Genomic DNA, 19,812 nt, shown 5'->3' with positions numbered 1-19,812 from the left:
ACCATAGTGTTCCAATTTTTTTTTTCAACTCACAGCACCAAAACTATTTTATATTCACACTACTGAAAAATTAGGAATTTTTTCGCTGAATTTCCTTACTGTTAATGTTACTTTTTCGGGAGCTCAGATTACAACCGACTACTCACTACAATCCATAGGCGGCGAAATGAAATTGTTTAAACAATTAATAAACAATTAGCGGCCAAATCCGCGAGTAGAACTTTTTACTTTAACATGTATATAAACTAACAAAAAAAGTTTTAGAAAAATATAAGCTTGTTTGAATTTTTCCGAAACAATGCATGTTTTCGTTCTAATTGCACTCCCCTAGATGGTCATTATGAAGCGAGTATGAGAGTTACGAAACGAGCCGTATGCGGCGAGTTTCGTATAGAGTACGAGCTTCATAATGATAATTAAATGCAAGTTGTATACACTATTTTTTCTATGATCATTCACGACAAAAAATATATTCAAATTTATTAGTTTTGTAACACAAATAAATTCAGTAGTTTGTCAGTTTGACGGTTTGTTTACATATTGAGAACTGTCAAAGCGTATGTATTTGACTCGCCATTGGTTAAAAATCTATATCTTAATGAAAATCTGTATCATACTGAAGTTCATTATGATACAGGTAGTGAGATCATAATTGATATATTATAGAATGAGAATATAAGAAAAATATAATAATGAATCCTGTGTGTTATTGTTAGTCCAGAAAGCCACTGCGCATCCGCTAGGAAAAATATTCTAATTCGGATTTTTTGTACAATCTTACTCAAAAAGGACCCCTTTCAACAAATTTGCATGTTGCCAGGACGAAAAGTTGGTCAAAAATTTTTTAAACGTTTTTTTTTTGTTTTTTTACTAAAATTATTTTTTTTGCATGGAACAAATTTTTTTTAGGTTTTTTGGATCATTAAAACCAGAAAAGGTCTTTAGTGACTTTTCTCTAAAGTTGATAGTTTTTGACATATAAGCGATTAAAAACTGAAAAATTGCGAAATCGGCCATTTTTGACCCTCAAAAACTATGTGAAAAACTGAAAATTTGAATGTTGCCAAGGTAGGTAGATATTCTTTAAACATCGATTGATGAAATCCCGAAGAGTTTTTTGCAATACAATATCAAAAACCCCTTTGTTTTTTAATTGCCAATCAAGCGTGCGCGACACTATTTTCCACCGTTGCATGTGTATGCAGTATGGTGCAAATGAAAGGAATAAATTCGTTATTTCGTAAACCGGTGACTTTAAGGAAAAATCCCAAAACAGGTCGGTTTTTATTTTTAAGTTATGATATTGTGGCATATATAGTATACTAGTGACGTCATCCATCTGGGCTTGATGACGTAATAGATGATTTTTTAAATGAGAATACGGGTCGTGTGCTGGCTCATTTGAAAGGTTCTTCAATTCTCTATTCAGTATTAAAAACATGTATATAATTATTTATACAGGGTGTCCAAAAAATTTTTATTAAATTAAATCATTTGCAAATTGGCAAAAAAATGAAATTATTATACACCCTGTATAAATAATTATATAAATGTTTATATTAGTGAATAGAGAATTGAAGAACTTTTCAAATGAGCTAGCACACGACTACTATTCTCATTTAAAAAATCATCGATTACGTCATCACGCCCAGATGGATGACGTCACTAGTATACCATATATGTCACAATATCATAACTTAAAAATAAAAATCGACCTGTTTCGGGATTTTTCCTTAAAGTCGACGGTTTACGAAATAACGAATTTATTCCTTTCATTTGCACCATACTGCATACACAAATACACATGCAACGGTGGAAAATAGTGTCGCGCACGCTTGATTCGCAATTAAAAAACAAAGGGGTTTTTGATATTGTATTGCAAAAAACTCTTCGGGATTTCATCAATCGATGTTTAAAGAATATCTACCTACCTTAGCAACATTCAAATTTTCAGTTTTTCACATAGTTTTTGAGGGTTAAAAATGGCCGATTTCGCAATTTTTCAATTTTTAATCGCTTATATGTCAAAAACTATCAACTTTAGAGAAAAGTCATTAAAGACCTTTTCTGTTTGGAATGATCCAAAAAACTTAAAAAAATAATTTTCCATAAAAAAAAATAATTTTAGGAAAAAAACAAAAAAAAAACGTTTAAAAAATTTTTGACCAACTTTTGGTCCTGGAAACATGCAAATTTGTTAAAAGGGGTCCTTTTTGAGTAAGATTGTGCAAAAAATCCGAATTAGAATATTTTTCCTAGCGGATGCGCAGTGGCTTTCTGGACTATGTCGTTTTATTTATATTATAATTGTTAACTCACAACAACCCGCCTAATCAATTATTCACGTTCAACAAGTAAATTTTAAACATATTTATTTCGTAGGATATCTGTTCAATGTTAAGGGTGAAGGAACCATGCTACAAGGCTGCCCCCGTATGAAACATTTTTTAATTCGGTTTCTTTATGGATTTGTGTTAAAAAATGTCCTCTTTAAACAAATTAGAAAGGTACCGGCTGAAATTTTTGAGCAGAAATTGTTCAAACAATTTTTTAAACAAATTCCAACAATCGCCTTTTTGCTCCTGAAAATATTGTTTTCCGTTTTTTTTTTGAGTTATTTTATAAGAAATGTCTCTTGTCATTTTTTCCAAAAGCGATTTAAAATCTTAAAAATGAACGTTCAATCTACCATTGAAGTAATTTTTGTTCTACTTGTACATATTTTGCAATAAAAACACTGGGAAATAACCTACATACACTTACCTACACTACGAAATAACTAAAAACTAACCAAAACACTAAAACTACACTCTTCTGGTTCATTCATATACCGTGTGAATCCTTGGTTCTCAAGTAAAAACTCGCCTAAAAGTTATCCCAGTATCATATTTAACTCATCCAGAACGACACCTGTCAATCGAAGAATGTTATAGCCGTAGTGTGCTTGGTACCAGACAGAAGTCTACGCAAATTTATGTCGGTATAACAGCGACTGAAGTTGCTTTATCAACGGTGATTCATATGGGAGCCAACCTGTACAAGTTCCATCAAGTAGGTATTATGGACGAAAAATCCAGAGAAGCTCTCACGTGGTGTTATTATTCTACACGATCATGCTCACCCTTATATTGCCAAAGTAGTGAAAGGAAATCTACAACGAAAGAAACGGGAGATATTAGATCATCCACATTTGGTACATCCATTTGGTACATTGAAAATGGTGTTAGAAGGTAATCGTTTTCAATTAGACTAAGAAATACAAAATGCCATATAAGGTTTCTTCGAGCTACACCCATAAGAATTCTTTAAACAGGGTATGCATCGGTTTGTGAAACATTGGAATGGAGTCATTTAACGTGTTCGAGAAATAAACGACCACACGAGACGCACTGGACAAATAAAAGGAGTTTTGTTACAATGAAACAATTACAGATACAAGTGGCAGATGTTAATAATATTTAAATTAGTAATAGCACTATACAAAGGCGTATATTAGAGAAATTTTGTCCAATATAACTATCTAGTTTCGGTTACTACTTACGGATTTCGAGAGTGAAAGTCATCCCCCCAGTAAAAGTAATTTGGACAGTAGTTTATTTAAAATAAGGAAGTTCTACTCACCTTCTGATATAACTGGAGGTAGTGGGAGTCTCTAAATATTTTAGAATATTAAGCTTATCCAAAAACCTTATATCCTAAATTTTCAGATATGAATTATATCAAATTTCTCTAAAACGTCTAATTAGAACTCCAAAAGAACCACCCTGTATAAAGACGCAATTACTCACTGTCATTACTTATCCGGCAGAGTTTTATTTTATATAGAGAACAATTTTTGGCGAAGATGCTGTAGAAAACGATTACACGATCATGTAAGAACAGATAGAATAAAAAAGGTGATGGTAGAGACAACATTAACAGATACGATAGAGAGAAAACAACTTTCCTAATACTGACACATGAGAGGAATGAATGATGAGAGATTACCGATTAATATCTGGAAATGGGTCCCAAAAAGAAGAAGGAAAAAAAGAAGACCAAAGAAGTCTTGGGAAAAAGGGATCAATATAGCCATTAACAGAAGAAATATAGAAATTGATTCATGGCAAAACTGAAAATAATGGCATTCGAATTGCGATAAACGGCCTAAGATGCTGTAAAACAGTCTCTATATACCGGGTGGTGAATCGTAAAACGGGCCATAGGAAACTCAATGTAAAATTATAAACTGTTGAATTCCTGCTTCCCTAATTATTTTACATCAAAAGTCATGAGAGAATATTTGTAGAGAATTAAAATCTGTATTAAAACAGAAGTTAAAATGGTTCTACGATTTAAACGCATTCCAAAATTTTGAAAAATATAATACATTTGCCACAGTAGGTATGTGTGTAAAAGTTAGGCGACACGTTACTACAGTCCGTCTAATTTACTTACCGTTGCACGTCATTATATACGCCACAGATCTAAGTTGACATAGTTGCCAAAGTATAAAAAAATCCTGAATCCATTTTAAATCAAATAGATCACATAATTATTGTAAACATGGATTATACGACAAAAGAAATTAATATTCAATATGAATAAATAAAAACTTTAGAAATAGAAAACAAGAATTAAGTTATAATCTTACGTTAAAGTAAATAATCAAAACAGTATATATGTTACCGGCAATGTGTACAATTCAGGCATTGTATGGAATACCTAGGCATTGTATACATTGCCGAGTGAATCCAGGCAAAGTATGAAATAAACTCATTTCTTAACAATTGTACAAACTTTGCCTAGGCATTGTGTATAATGCCTAGGCATTATATAGAATGTCGAAAGTTTTGCAGGCAAAGTATAAAATGAACAACATTGTTAAAAATTGTTTATTGCAAATAACAAACATGAAATGTATTAAACATAGGATCTGAAAATCCTCATATTTTACTAGAGTAAAATTTAAAAGTGAAATATTAATTTAAGAAATTACTTGTTACAGCAGGGAAGAGAACTATGGCACTTCGAGTTGCATTTTCGATTGTTTTTAACACAAGCACATTGTTTGGTTTGACATTTAGTTTTGCAAGTGCATCTCACAAATCCTTGGCCGCTTCCTGTTGACTGAGCTGTTGCAACGGTACGAAGTCCTGTTTCTTGATCAGGCACGTCTTCTACTCGAACTAGGCTTTTTTTGCAAACTGTAAACTGTGACCTTGCGTACAGTTGTTTCAAAACTCCGTTGGCGGTCCCTAATTTGTAAAACCCATCTTCTGTCGTATCCATGACCACTGCCAGAATATTTCTCAAGTCACCTTTTCCTTTGTCAACGTCAGGAATTGGAACACGAACAGTGACTCCTTTGGTGACGGGGGGAAACTTTTTATCGGAATTAGCTTTCATTTTCTTAGCTTGTTTTTCAAGACAAGCTTTTGACCTCTTCCTCTCTTTATCAATATTTTCCGAATTAAAACAAGGGACACACAACAGGGTTTTTTCAGTATCATCACACCCCTGAATTGAATGGCCACATGAAATATGTATGTCCGCTAAACATTTTGTGCAGTTTTGTTTCTCATTAGTTTGCTGCAAACAAACGCTACACATTTGTAGAAGGCTAGAACTGACCGAGACATCAACGGTTGCCTCATTAACTTCTGAAGTGTTATGATCGGTTTGGAGTGGAGGTTCTAGACTTGACATTGTTTGTGTTTCTGTTGTGTGCATGTTATTAACCACTCTTTCCAAATCTTCTTCGCTGTTAATGGAAACCAAAATGTCTCGAGGCAGAGAAGATGTTGTAAGACCGACCTTTACTTTACAGCCGAAGAGAGCCTCATAGGGCGTTCTTTTGATTCCTGAATGTAAAGCTCTATTTTTCATAAGTTGCACAAATCTCAATCCCTCACTCCAACGGTCAGTTTTTTCATCTTGCATCCAAGTCGAAATCATGTTTTCAATATCTTGGTTTGCACGTTCTACACTACCCTGACTTTGAGAATGACGTGGTTTGCCATGAACGATTTTTAACGTAGGCCAATAATCTTTTAAATTGTAAACTATTTTGTTTGCAAACTCCCTTCCATTGTCTGACTGCAATATACTTGGTGCTCCAATGAGAGTAAAAATATCAACTAGGTGATATGCTACTTCCTCAGCGGTTTTAGTTTTGAGAGGCTTAAGAATCACAAATTTTGTCAAATGATCCTGATAGACCATTATGAACTTAAACTCCCTGTCGGGCTGTGACTGGAAATCAATCAAATCTACTTGACAACGAGAATTAAATTCTGATGAAATCAGGGGCTTTACTACCACTCCTCTTTTCGAACCCTTTTGTTTCTTCTGACATGGCTCACACAAACTAATATATAGCTCAACATCATGACTTGTAACATTTTTGTACTTAATATCTAGCTCTTTTAACATTCGATCTCTTCCACCATGACCAATAGCTACATGAGCTTCATGGAGAACAGTAAATAAATCTGAATCGTGGACATAAAATTTTACAACACTGTCTCCTTGTTTTAATGGGTGTATTAGTTTTTGCACATTTTCTACGATCATTACATCATACCTGTTGAGTAGCCAGTAGTGAAGAGGTTCCTTTCTGGGCTTGGCCTTGGCATCTTCGACCTCCTACACCAGCTTCTTATAGTCGTCTTCAGTCAAAAAAACACTATTTTTAGCACTTGCATTCCGAATTTTTACAAGTTCGGCACTAAAACGAAGTTTCATTAGCGATAAACGATCACTAGAACTACTGATACTACTGTTCACTTGTGACATTTTCAAGCAACAATACAGTGGCACGACAGAACAGAACTGAAGCGTAGGCCTAGCACAATACTGTGGCGTGACGGAACAGAACTAAGAGCAGCGTTATAGCGGGGATGGGCGGGGGGAGTAGGTGAGGCAAGCACGTTGTAACTCGAAAACAATGGAACAGACAGATTTTTAACTCTGCCTGAACTCCAGCAGGCATTCTATAGAATGCCTAGGCAAAGTATGAAATGTTTAAAATTTCACACTTTGCCTGCTTACTTTTGGCAATGTATAGAATGCCTAGGTATTCTATACAATGCCTGATTTTACACTTTGCCGGTAACATATATAATAAAACAAATACTTACAGTAAAGAATATAAACAAATATGAAGTGTCATCACCGCAACTGTTAAATAAATGTTACCAATTTATTCTAAAATGTCACCTTCGTTCGATTATAGTTCCAGTGCGTTCCGAGCCAATGTGCTTCATAACACCGCTTTATAATCCATTTATACAAATTGAATGAAACATATTTTTGTGTATTTCTTTAGGTTAACATTAATAGAAATCTTCAAATATTATTTCGACGCGTATATTATAAAATATGTCTAGTGGCTGTAATTCCAGTGTACTAGGCAAAATGATTCTAAAAAAGAACACACCTACCGCCTAAATATTTCATGTTGGTATCATGTGACGTCATAGGCTATTACGCAGATGACGTGCAACGGTAAGTAAATTAGATAAAGATATTTAACTGACTATAACTGACTCAGCACACTATTCACTGGATGAGACACCTTTATTATTAATACTTTCTCCTCAACTGAGGGTACCTTATCAACTTTATTGTTTTTTAAACAAAAAATGATAATATAAAAATATTGACAGTTCAAATATGCTTAATATAAAACTTCATTGTGACACATTATTGCACGGTGTGTGGCCTAATTTTGGCGTAATAATCTGAAATTGTACTACATTTTTTCAAAATTTTGGAATATGTTTAATTCGTAGAACAATTCTGATAGTTGTTTACACTACAGATTTCAATCCTCTACAAATAGTTTCTCATGTCTTTTGATGTAAAATAATTAGGGAAGCAGGAATCCAACAGTTTAGAATTTTACATTGAGTTCCCTATGGCCCGTTTCCCAATTCACCACCCGGTATATAATATTTAAATAAAATCGTCCCAGGAAAAATTTCAAAAACCTGACAGTACTCTTATATGTCTTACAATTTAAACACACCTATAAAGTGAGTATATTCAAGACACTTTAGGTAATTTTGATTTAAGTTACAACAGGAAAAGTGTACTATTAAGGGAAAAGGAACAAAATGCAAAATTTTGACGCTAGTCAAAATTTTTAATGTATTTTAAATGTAATAATTTTTTTCGAATCCTGAAAAAACTAATAAGTAATTTTGAAAAATTTAAACGCATAATGAAAGATTACTTTATTACCGAGGGCCAAAAGTCCCTTAGGATAAATAAAAAGTTTCTTTTGAATGAGATATTTAAAATTAAAAATTTCACTAAATTTTATCTTAGTTTTTCACCCCTGTAACTTATTAAAATAAACATTACAGAAGTTCAGGGACTTTCGGCTCTCGGTAATAACGTAATATTTCTTTCTGCGTTTAAATTTTTCAAAAATATTTATTAGTTTTCTCAGGATTTAAAAAAAATGAATCCCGTTTAAATAGCATTGAAGCCGAAAGTTCGTACCCATTCCCTTATTTTATATTTAAAAAGTTTTGGAATAATACAAAAAGTTGTTTTTGAATAAAATAAAGAAAAGTGCGAGTAGTTATGTGTTAAGTCATTGAGTCAAAGTTTATAAACGTTTACATGATGTTCAGGAGTGCTGTTGGACTGTATATTTTGTAAAAAATACTTATAAAAATTATAACTTATAAATTATAGATACATAAAAAGTTTTGGAATAATACAAGAAGTTGTTTTTGAATAAAATGTCTTTATCAAAAAATAAAAATGACAATGTGTCCAGTAGATCACGCAGAAGTAGATAAACGTCATGATAACTTTAAAAATAGCAAAAACGTCACGTAAACTTGGACTCGGATCATGAATTAGTTTCTATCCCAGTGCTTTTGTTACTGTTTTAAAGCTCTAACCCATTTATTTAAAAAAATATTTAGAATTGAATAGACAATAATGCAAAGAAGCCGAAATATGTTGTTCAATTTGGTACTGCATAATAATAATTACTATTTGACGAAATATTATGTGAGTATACGAAATATATTATGTTGCGTTTGCTTTTAGCATGGATGTATAATTAGAAGGTTAGAAATAACGTCAACGCAGAGTAGCGGCTCGTGTGTTTTTTTTTTCGTTTCGCCGCTTAATTTGAAATTTTCGCTATACATTAACATTATGTTTCATCATAAAATTAGTTATTCAAATTCACAAGATTGATTTAAAAGACATACACATAATAACACCACTTGTCAAGGACTTAATATTTTTTTGGAACCAAAAAATATGTGACCTACATACTGCTTATTTCAGCGATTTAGACGACTACGTCAGTAAATCAGCTTTGAACTTCCAAACATTTTCGTCCTCAGTAAGTTGTCCTGATTTGTTTGTTACCCCTGATTTGATCATTGAACCAAACTGCTACCTGAAAGGTTAATTGGGTATTATCCATTTCTCCTTCATCCTGACCAGGTATCTTTGTTACCTATTCAGGTTCTGAAAAGACCTATTCCAGATATGTATAGCGTTAATAAAAAAAATCTCTGTCTTCTTCTTCAAGTTCTGCAGATTTCACAGCAGAAGGAGATTGGAAGTCATTCTGGCAATTATAATTTTGTTGGTTACGTGACTGAATAGTTCAATTGAACTGCATCGAAACCATTCATGAAGGTTCCGTAGTAGCCACGAGATTTTACATCTTACTACGCTTCTTTTGCTTTTAATATTGCCCTGCATTATATTCCTTAATAGTTCGTATCTTTCTCCTCTCATAATGTGCCCCAGGTATTCTAGTAGGGGAGCGAAGTCTGCTAAATGTGCAGTCATTCGAACGCTTTGAGGACCTATTGGGTTGTGAAGAGTAGATCCTAAAACCAAAAAAAGTTAAGTAAAGTTTTCCATTTTAGCGGGGACTTTCCATTTTTAATTTAATTTTCCATTTCCAACAATCGTTTTTTTTTAGATTATAGCGCCATTTATCCATAATTCGAAAAACGATTTCGAATATAAGTTGCTTATTTTTACGTAAAGAATCCAAATCTGGAATAAAAATTTGGGGCTCCTATTTAAGATTTTAAAGTAACCCCCACCCCACCTCCGTGGGGGGTCGTGTTTGGTACCATTCGATATATTTTTCAAACATATTGATTAAGTGTATTTTGCAGGTTTTCGATCTAATGTTTATTTTGCGAAATATCGCGGGATTTGTATTTAAAATTTTAAATTTACCCCCCACCCTTCTCCGCGGGGGGTCATGTTTAATATCATTCGATAAATTTTTGAAAAATATTGAACACGTATTTTTTAGTTTTTCGATCTAACGTTCATTTCGCGAATTATTCGCTTTTTTGTGAAACTTTTTAACTCACCCATTTCCTTACGCCTCGCTCGAATCGTCATATTTTTTAAATATACACTGTTTTGCATGTCCTTAACTTACCTTATCTTAATCTGACAATTTCGAGTATTTTTAAGGATAGATTGTTTTTTTTTTCGGGCCCCCCTTAACGAACTCCCCTGTGTTAAGAGTTAATATATGGTAGAGGTACATCTGCAGCTCACCAGGTTTCTCCCCATATGATAACCTGACGCGCTCGAGTAACTGCAAAAATCCCCGCTTGGGCTCTTCTACCATTCCAACTTCGTAATTTTTATGGAATTTAAAACTTCGCATTATTTTCCTAGTTGTTCGAGAAGTTATGCGTCCGTTTAGCGATTCATCCGTGATATTTTCCGAATACGTCGATAACACCACATTTCGAATGCTTCTAGGTTTTTAATGTTGTATTGTTTCCAGTGTCCAAGCCTCAACCTCATACAAAATGGTGGAGAAAAGACAACATCCAAACATTCTTATCGGGAGCGTTATATTGCGATTACAGGAAAGCTTTCTGTATGTATGTACAGGGTTATTCACTATATTTTGACCCCCCTGTAAACTGCTTTATTTAGAGAATTAGAAAAAAATGTAAAATACAAAAGTTATTCGATTTTTAAATTATGATATTTTGACATTTATATCGTACTAGTGACGTCATCCATTTGGGCGTGATGACGTAATCAAGTATTTTTTTAAATGGGAGTAGGGGTCGAGTGCTAGCTCATTTGAAAGGTAATTCAATTCTAAATTCAGCAATATAAACATTTAAGATAATTATTTATACAGGGTGTCCAAAAATTCTTTTTTAATTAAATTAATTGACAAAAAGAAGAATATATGTAATTTATTTAATTCAAAATACATTCTACTGTTGTCAGAAAACAGAAATAAATGTATATTAAACAGATAAATATTACTTTTCACTTAAATTTAATGTTCAAGCTGTCACCCATCTGCCTCTTGGCAGTTTGAACATTGAATTTAAGCAAAAATCAATGTTTACTTGTGCAACAAACTTATATTTCTGTTTTCTAACAGCAGTAAAATGTATTTTAAATTAAATAAATTACATATATATTCTTCTTTTCGTATCAATTAATTAAATTAAAAAAAAAATTGGACACCCTGTATAAATAATTATCTTAATGTTTATATTACTGAATAGAGAATTGAAATACCTTCCAAATGAACTAGCACACGACCCCTGCTCTCATTTAAAAAAATAGTCGATTACGTCATCACGCCCAGATGGATGACGTCACTAGTATGTTATATATGTCAAAAAATCATATTTTAAAAATCGAATCACTTTTGTATTTACATTTTTTTCTAGTTCTGTAAATAAAGCAGTTAACAGGGGGGTCAAAATATAGTGAATAACCTTGTACACACCGGTGCATTAGGCGTCAACGCCCTTCCGGTAGAGATCTATGGGTGGTATCACTGAGCCGCAAGCCCTTATCCCTTGCCGTACTGCTCCCCCATAGGCCGATCAGACTTCATTGCTTTTTTTGTTTATTCTCCAGTTAATTATTTCCAACGTTTGTCAGGGTTCTATTTAGCACTATATTGCCTCAGATGTAGATGCTATTACATTATTTGTTACTGTTCGTCTTTATTTCACCACCTCTATTTTATATGTAGGTACCAACAAATAGTCAGATCCATACCATTCCGTGTCTTTTTTACATCTAGGATATTTGTAGCAACCTGTTTGTCCCTCTTGACCTATAATACATACCTGTTGCTTCATGTATATGCAGCTACGCAAATAAAATGGAGCTTTTAGTCTTTTATTGGAAGCTCTTCCTTAATAGACAGGCTGGTTCTTTGTTCTGTCCAGGACACGCATAGTATTCTTCTGTAGACCCATATTTTGAAGACTTCGATCTTACTGCCATTGATTTTTGAAAGTCTATGCGTTTCTATTAATAGAAAAAATAAGGACATTAAGCAATCTGAGCTTAGTATTCCTTGTTGTTGTTCAGTATACCCTATTCCACGAATATACGACTGTGTTGGATTATTATTCAACGACTATTTTATTTTGCAAAATATGAAGAACGAAAATAAATTGCAAATTACATTGCTGTTTATTGGAATAATTATTAGAGCCATTTACTTTCGTACTTCTTATGTTGCACACTGAAATATTCGTTGTCGCGATAATCCAAAACAGTCGTATGTTGGTGGAATGAACCATATTTCCATATTTTAATTAATGCTGTTGCAACATTTATCATGTTGTTGCAGTTCAGGCCATTGCCTTATTGCTTAGAAGCTATAGGCACTGTTGGTTATCAGGGAGCCTAAGAATACAAATCTATTTATTACTTTGAAATTCGTCACTTGGTCCATATGCGGTAGATTATTATTTGCTCTGTCTACGTATTTTTGTTTCCTGGTGTTAATCTAAAGTCCGAATTCTTTGCCTCTCAGGCTTAGCCGTTCGTTGACGGTAATCATTTCGACTTCATTTGCTGCTGGTATAAGTGTGTCATCTAAGGTGGTATAAATATGTCATTTTCTGCTGGTATAAATGTGTCATCCAAGAAAGCAGTCCCTGGCGAATATGTAAAGATTGTGAGACATATGTATTAGGGAGTAACGACTAGTGTTAGGACAGGTGTGGGAGAGACTGATAAATTTCAGGTGAAAGTAGGATTGCACCAAGGCTCGGTGCTTAGCCCTTATTTATTCTCATTAGTTTTGGACCAGATAACAGCGAAACTACAGGGTAGCATTCCATGGTGCCTAATTTATGCTGATGATGTAGTGTTTATAGGAAATAGTGAAAGAGACTTAGAACAAAAACTGGAACAGTAAAGACAAGCTCTGAAGGAAAAAGGTTTAAAACTAAGTAGGACAAAAACAGAGTATTTGGAATGTTCATTTAAAGATGGAATTACTACAAATAAAATGATATTTTTGGATGGTGAAATGATTGTGAAAAGCAATAGTTTTAAGTACCTAGCATCGGTATTACAGAGAAATGGAGAAATAGATAAAGATGCGTGCAGTAGAATTAGGGCTAGATGGATGAAGTGAAAAGAAGCGAGTGGTGTGTTGTGTGACAGAAAAATACCAATGAAGCTGAAGGGAAAATTCTATAAAACAGCCATAAGAGCGGCTATGATGTACGGAACTGAATGTTGGGCAGTAAAAAAGAAATAGGAACAACGAATGCATGTGACGGAAATGAGAATGCTTAGATGGATGAGTGGAGTGACAAAGAAGGATAAAATTAGAAATGAGTATATTAGGGGAAGTCTAGGTGTGGCACCGATTGATGTCAAAATGAGAGAGCATAGCTTAAGATAGTTTGGTCATGTTCAACGTCGAGACGTTAATCATCCATACGAAGAATAGCTGAAGTGCAGATTCCTGGAAGGAGTAGGAGAGGAAGACCCAAAAAACCTGGGGGTTGACGATAAGGCAGGACATGTTGGTATAGGGGATAAACATTGATATGACCCAAGATAGAATTGTGTAGAGAAATGCAATTAGGGAAGCCGACCCCGCTTAGGGATAATGCAAAGAGAATGATAATAAGTGTGTCATCTACGTATGGTAGTCTAATGTTTTCTCCATCCTATTCGTCTAGTACTTTCCTCATTACAATATATTCAGTCAGTATATAAGTTGTAAAATAATGGTGAGAGTATGTAGCCCTGTCGAGTTACTTTATTTATTTTTAACGCATTTGAATATATTCCGTGTACCTTAACGTAAGCGTAGTTTTTATCATACAAATTTCTTATTAGGTGAACTAGGTGGTTAAGTAGGTACTCCCATATTTCTGATTTTGATCTACGGGGATCCGATTTTACTGAATGGAAAGCGTTCACCGTACGCCTCGGTGTAACCTACGAAACAGAGCCGCATTGTTATGTTGTGTTCCCCCGCTTTTTCTATTATCTGTCTGGTGTTCAACATCCGCTCACCTGATACAATATTGTGAATTCTCGAAAATACCCAAAGCAGAAGAAGGAATGAACTTGAGTATGGAGAAACTCACTTTCCCTTAGCGATCATATCACGTATCTCGTTGTATTGTTCAGCAGCATACTATAATGGAGACCTGCTCTAAAAATTACCCAAGATACTGTAAGAAGATATTGATACACACAAAAAAACGTACATACATTCTCTGAACGAACACAGAGCAAACGTATGATCTATACTACTCACTACTCAGTCATCGTCTTTCACATAAGCGGCGCTTTTTTATGTAGCCAAATGACTTCTGAACCTTTTTCTTTTTCTTCAGGTGCCATCTCCGCTACGGAGGTTGGCAATCATCGTATCTATTTTAATTTTTCAGGCAGTAGCTCTAAATAGTTGTTTTGAGCTGCATCCAAACCATTCTCGCAGGTTCTTCAGCCATGAAATTCGTCTTCTTCCGATGCTTCTTCTGCCATCTATCTTTCTTTGCATTATGAGTCGCAGGATGCCATACTTCTCGCCCCGCATCACATGTCCGAGATACTGTAGTTTTTTTTCTTTAATTGTAAGTTCAACTTCCTTCTCTTTACCTATTCTTCTTAGTACTTCGTTGTTCGTAACTATATCTACCCAAGAAACCCTCATAATTCTTCTATAGGTCCACATTTCAAAGGCGCTAAGTCGTCTCATTGTCTTTGCATTTAACGTCCATGATTCCACTCCATAGTATAGTACACTGTATACGTAACATTTTGTTAGGCGTACTTTAAGAGCTAATGTTAAATCTTTGCTGCATAGGACCTTTTTCATTTTCATAAAAATAGAATGTACTTTTTCGATTCTGACTTTAATTTCTGCAGTGTAGTCATTATTTTCTATTATAAGTGTTCCTAGGTAAGTGTAATTTTTTTACTCTTTCGATCTGCTGACCCTCTACTATCAAGATTTCGTTAGTATTATCATGTACTATGGTTGTTTTTACTAATTTTCATAAACTTCGTCTTTTTGATATTGGAGAGAGTCCGTACTCCCTACTACACCTTACTATTTTACTCATGAGTCTTTGCAGGTCTTGTAAACTATCGGCTATTATTACTATATCATCTGCATTCTGATGTTGTTAACTAAGACTCCATTTACTCTTATGCCGACTCTTTCATCTTCCAGAGTTTCTCACATTACCTCTTCAGAATATGCGTTAAATAATACAGGTGATAGTATGCAGCCTTGCTGGACTCCTCTCTTTATTTCCATTTCTTCAGATGTTCCTTTTTCAATTCTTACTATTGTTCGCTGATTGTAATAGAGGTGTGTTATTAGTCTTAAATCTCTTTCATCTAGGTTTTTAGTTTTCAGAATTTCCATGAGTCCATCATGTTTTACTTTATCAAACGCATCTGAACATCACGATATCAACGATAACAACGATATCAAACATCTTAACCTTTTAAAATTGCTTTATTAGTCAAAATATTCAATATAATATTACCAGGAATACCAAACTAAATTTCTACGTTAAAGAAAGTGATGGGGGTATTGCCTTCAAACTATAATTGATTATTTTTCTGAAGTTCTTCTACGTCTAAGGGGTCGCAGTAATATTATTTAAGGTAAAACTAACACTATGATTTTTTTTCAGATGCCAACGGAGTGCATAACCAACCCTTTACAAAGGGAACTGGCGGATTCTATAATAAGGATGGTACCTTTGGACGAAATCAGAATTTTACTAGCATGCGGAGCCAAGGTATTTCATAGATTGTACATGACAAAAAATTGTTGTTTATATTTTATAAATGATGTAGGTAAACGAGCCTGTGACTCAAGGATTGATGCCCTTGCATTATGCCGTTTGGCAAAGGTACTACGAAGCAACACAGTTATTATTGACTCGGGGAGGTGATGTGAATGCCACTGATGAATGTGGATATAGTCCTTTGCATTTATCAGCCGAACATGGGTAAGTAAAATTATTTTCAAAATTATCTTCAAAACTAAAAAAGGTATTTAATATAGCGTTAATCAAAACTCACGTGGCTAGAATTGTTAAAAATTATTAAGTACTAGCACTGAGGATGATATATTTATATCGAAAACGTTGTGTGATTTAGCCCTTGAAGTGATTTAATAAAATTGTATACCTTTTGACGCCAATTAAAAAAGATGAAAAAGATGAAAAACAAAGCGCCAGGAGAAGATGGAGTCGTAATAGAAGCTATAAAGATGGGTGGACGTGCCCTTCTCAACCAAATAAAAATTTTGTTTAACCTTTGTCTAACAGACTGTTGCATACCGGAAACATGGAACAATGCAGTAACAATTTTAGTACACAAGAAAGGAGACAAGGCGCACCGAGAAAACTATAGACCAATCAGCTTATTGAACCACATCTATAAAATGTTTACCCGAATAATTACGACAAGACTAGAAAACAGGTTAGATTTCTACCAACCCCGAGAACAAGCTGGATTCCGCTCAAAATTCGGAACAAACGATCACCTACAAACAGTAAAAACCTTAATAAAAAAGTCGATAAAATAGAACAGACCACTGTTACTTATCTTCGTAGACTTTCACAAAGCCTTCGACACTGTGGAATTAGACAGCATTATAACTGCTCTGAACAATAGTAGAAGAGATTACCGGTTTACAAAGTTAGTGCAAACATTATACCGACACGCCACAATGCGTGTAAAACTACATAATACTACCAGAGAAATTCATATCAAGCGAGGTGTGAGACAGGGCGACACTCTCTCACCTAAATTATTTATAGCGGTCCTCGAATACGCCTTTAAAATGCTAAAGTGGGAAAATAAAGGAGTAAAAATAGATGGAGAAATGCTCAATCATCTGCGTTTCGCTGACGATATAGTACTTATTACCGAAGATCTGGACGAAGCACAACAAATGCTACTAGAATTAGAAAACGTGTCTTCAACAATAGGTCTAAAAATGAACATCAGTAAGACCAAATGTATGACAAATTTAGTTCCCAGCTAACACCTAACCATCCAAAATCAAGTGGTAGAATTGACAGAAAAGTACATATATCTCGGTCATTAAATCAGAATAGGCAAGGACAATCAGACTTGCGAATTTCAACGACGAATAACACTTGCTTGAGCGGCGTATGCTTCACTAAGAGACATCTTTAAGAGTGACATCCCGACAGCTATGAAACGGAAGACATTTGACCAATGCGTTCCTCCTATTATGACATACGGAGCAGAAACTCTCACGCTCACAAAAACAACAGCACTAAAAATGCGAGTGGCACAAAGGCGCATGGAAAGATCGATTCTCGGCGTGACAAAAAAGACAAAATAAGGAACCAAGACATAAGGAAAAGAACAGGTATCACTGATGTCGTTGAACGTTTAGCCAAGCTGAAATGGAATTGGGCAGGTCACATAGTGCGACTGAAAGGCTCAATATGGACCAGAAAACTAATTGACTGGCGCCCAAAAGAAGACAAACGCAGCAGAGGACGACCACCAACACGCTGGATGGACGACATTAACCGAATATGGCAACAAGAAGCACAGAACCGTGAAGAGTGGCGAAGAATGAGAGAGACCTATGTCCAGCAGTGGACAGAAGAGGTTGCATGATGATGATGGTCACCTTTTAAAGGGAATTTTCAATAATTTTTTTGTTAAAGTAGCTGTGTCAGATAAGGTGGCTTTCTCGTTCAGTCCAGTTTCTTCTATTATGCGCCTCTGCTATCCAATTGGCCACAATTCTTTTGAGGTTGAGGATCCATTGCGTTGGGCTCTTCCTCGGCTTCTCTTGTCTGATCGTGGTCCCATTTAAGCAATGTTTTTTGTTCACCTGTACTTTCATTCTTATAACATGTTCCACCCATCTCAATTTTTGCTTTGTTCGATATTATCTTCCACTCTAGGTCCTCTACGAACTTCCTCGTTTCTTAGTATATTTTGTATTCCAAACATTGATGTGTCCAATTTACGTTGTGTTCTTCTCAATTTTTCCGGTGATGTTTTTGTAAGGATTAAGGTTTATGTATGTGAGTATTAATATAATGCACTGAAAGCTTTCCTTTTTAAATGGATTGGAACTTTTGTTTTAAACACGTCTCTAATTTTTCCGAATATAGTCCAACTCAAACTTATTCTTCTAAATAGTTCAGATATATTTCCACAAGCTTGGGCGATTTTTTCTATTTCTATTAGCTCATTGGGGACGAGATTGGTCATCAATTTCATTGTTTTGAAATAACAGGTTGGGTTTAGATATGACCACTGAGCCATTCCAAGAGGTTGTCATGTCAGCGTTCGTAGAGGATTATCCGGATATAATGAGAAACACCAACTGGAAAGTATCCTGATCCTGATGTAATGACAACCTTACAAATCACAGGACAGAGGTCTAACATACATTTGATTCTTCAAAAGATCAGGTGAATCAGTCTATTATCGTAAAGCTCCCACTGAATATAATAAGGAACTCAGAAGGAAAAGAAGTGGAGCGAAAGTTTTGCTTTAGTAAAATTATTAAATAGTATAACTTTAGAACTTTATTGGGACCAGTTTTCTGGTGACACCTTGGTGGTTTCTAGAATTTGCAAACCAACGGATTGCTGGAGCAAAGAAGGTTGAGGGAGATCTAAGAGTTGCATCTTACTTCTCACCTACGAAATTCCAACGAAAAAACGAAAAATGAAATTGGTCCAGCATACTTAGATAGGAATAAAACTAATATAACTAAATAATCATTTCGCTGTAAAACGAAATAAGGGACGTCCTATTTTTCAGTTTGTTCATAGAGCATCAAAAGCATCCTAATCGGTTTCAAACCTTATTAGGTGTTTGACCCAGGATTAGTTTACCGTGAGTATACGTTGCTATAAAATATTATTTTAGCAAATTAAAATAATATTCGACGACACTTTTCGATATAACTCTTTATTGATTGCTATACGTGTTTACGGACCCAATTTTCGCTCGCTATTAGAACATTCCATTACACCTCCTACGATGCTAAAGGGCGATTTGTCTAAAAGGAATACACGAAACAAGCTGTAGACTAATCACGTCAAGTTTTTTATATTATACCTACGTAAATTTAAAAACATGATCAGCGGCATTACAACTCGATATGACTACTTCAAAACAATCCTCCCTTCACCCCTGCCTCTGAAAACTCGTATTGGTGTTCCAACCCCAATTGATTTTAAATCGTTCTCTAAGTTGTCTTAATACCTAAGTCTCGGTCTTCCTATGGCTCGTTATCCAATAGGACCTCTTCAGTCAAACCCTTTTTTAAATTGTTGCATCTTCCTCTCGTCTGATTACGTTCCCTATCCGTCTAAAGCCGGATTTATGTTACAACGGGGACGTGGACGGCACGGTTAGCAGAACAATAGAAATCGCAAGTCCTGGCCACTTCCCGGTCTCGCTCGTTCCCTAATAACACCAAACATTCCATGTATGTTCCTATAATGTACACACAGGACATTGAAAACATTCTTGGAATAT

General features: G+C 34.7%; 1 protein-coding gene across 3 annotated transcripts in view; it reads left to right on the top strand.

Moving 5' to 3' along the window:
• The window catches only part of LOC114330331 (serine/threonine-protein phosphatase 6 regulatory ankyrin repeat subunit C-like), a 67,889-nt gene that overhangs the window by 19,721 nt on the left and 28,356 nt on the right, over positions 1-19,812 (top strand). For 2 of the 3 annotated variants that reach the window (XM_028279653.2, XM_028279654.2), the window contains exons 2-3: positions 15,951-16,058; positions 16,117-16,271. In XM_028279653.2, coding sequence (XP_028135454.1) covers positions 15,951-16,058; positions 16,117-16,271 — 263 coding nt within the window. Of the gene's footprint in view, positions 1-8,881; positions 9,013-15,950; positions 16,059-16,116; positions 16,272-19,812 lie in introns of those variants that run through there. The other variant, XM_028279652.2, reaches the window with a different exon arrangement.

Source organism: Diabrotica virgifera, chromosome 3, assembly GCF_917563875.1.
Source record: "Diabrotica virgifera virgifera chromosome 3, PGI_DIABVI_V3a".
NCBI classification, from domain to species: Eukaryota; Metazoa; Arthropoda; class Insecta; order Coleoptera; family Chrysomelidae; genus Diabrotica; species Diabrotica virgifera.
Note: the sequence above shows the minus strand (reverse complement) of the source record. Positions and strands in the feature narration are given on the sequence as shown.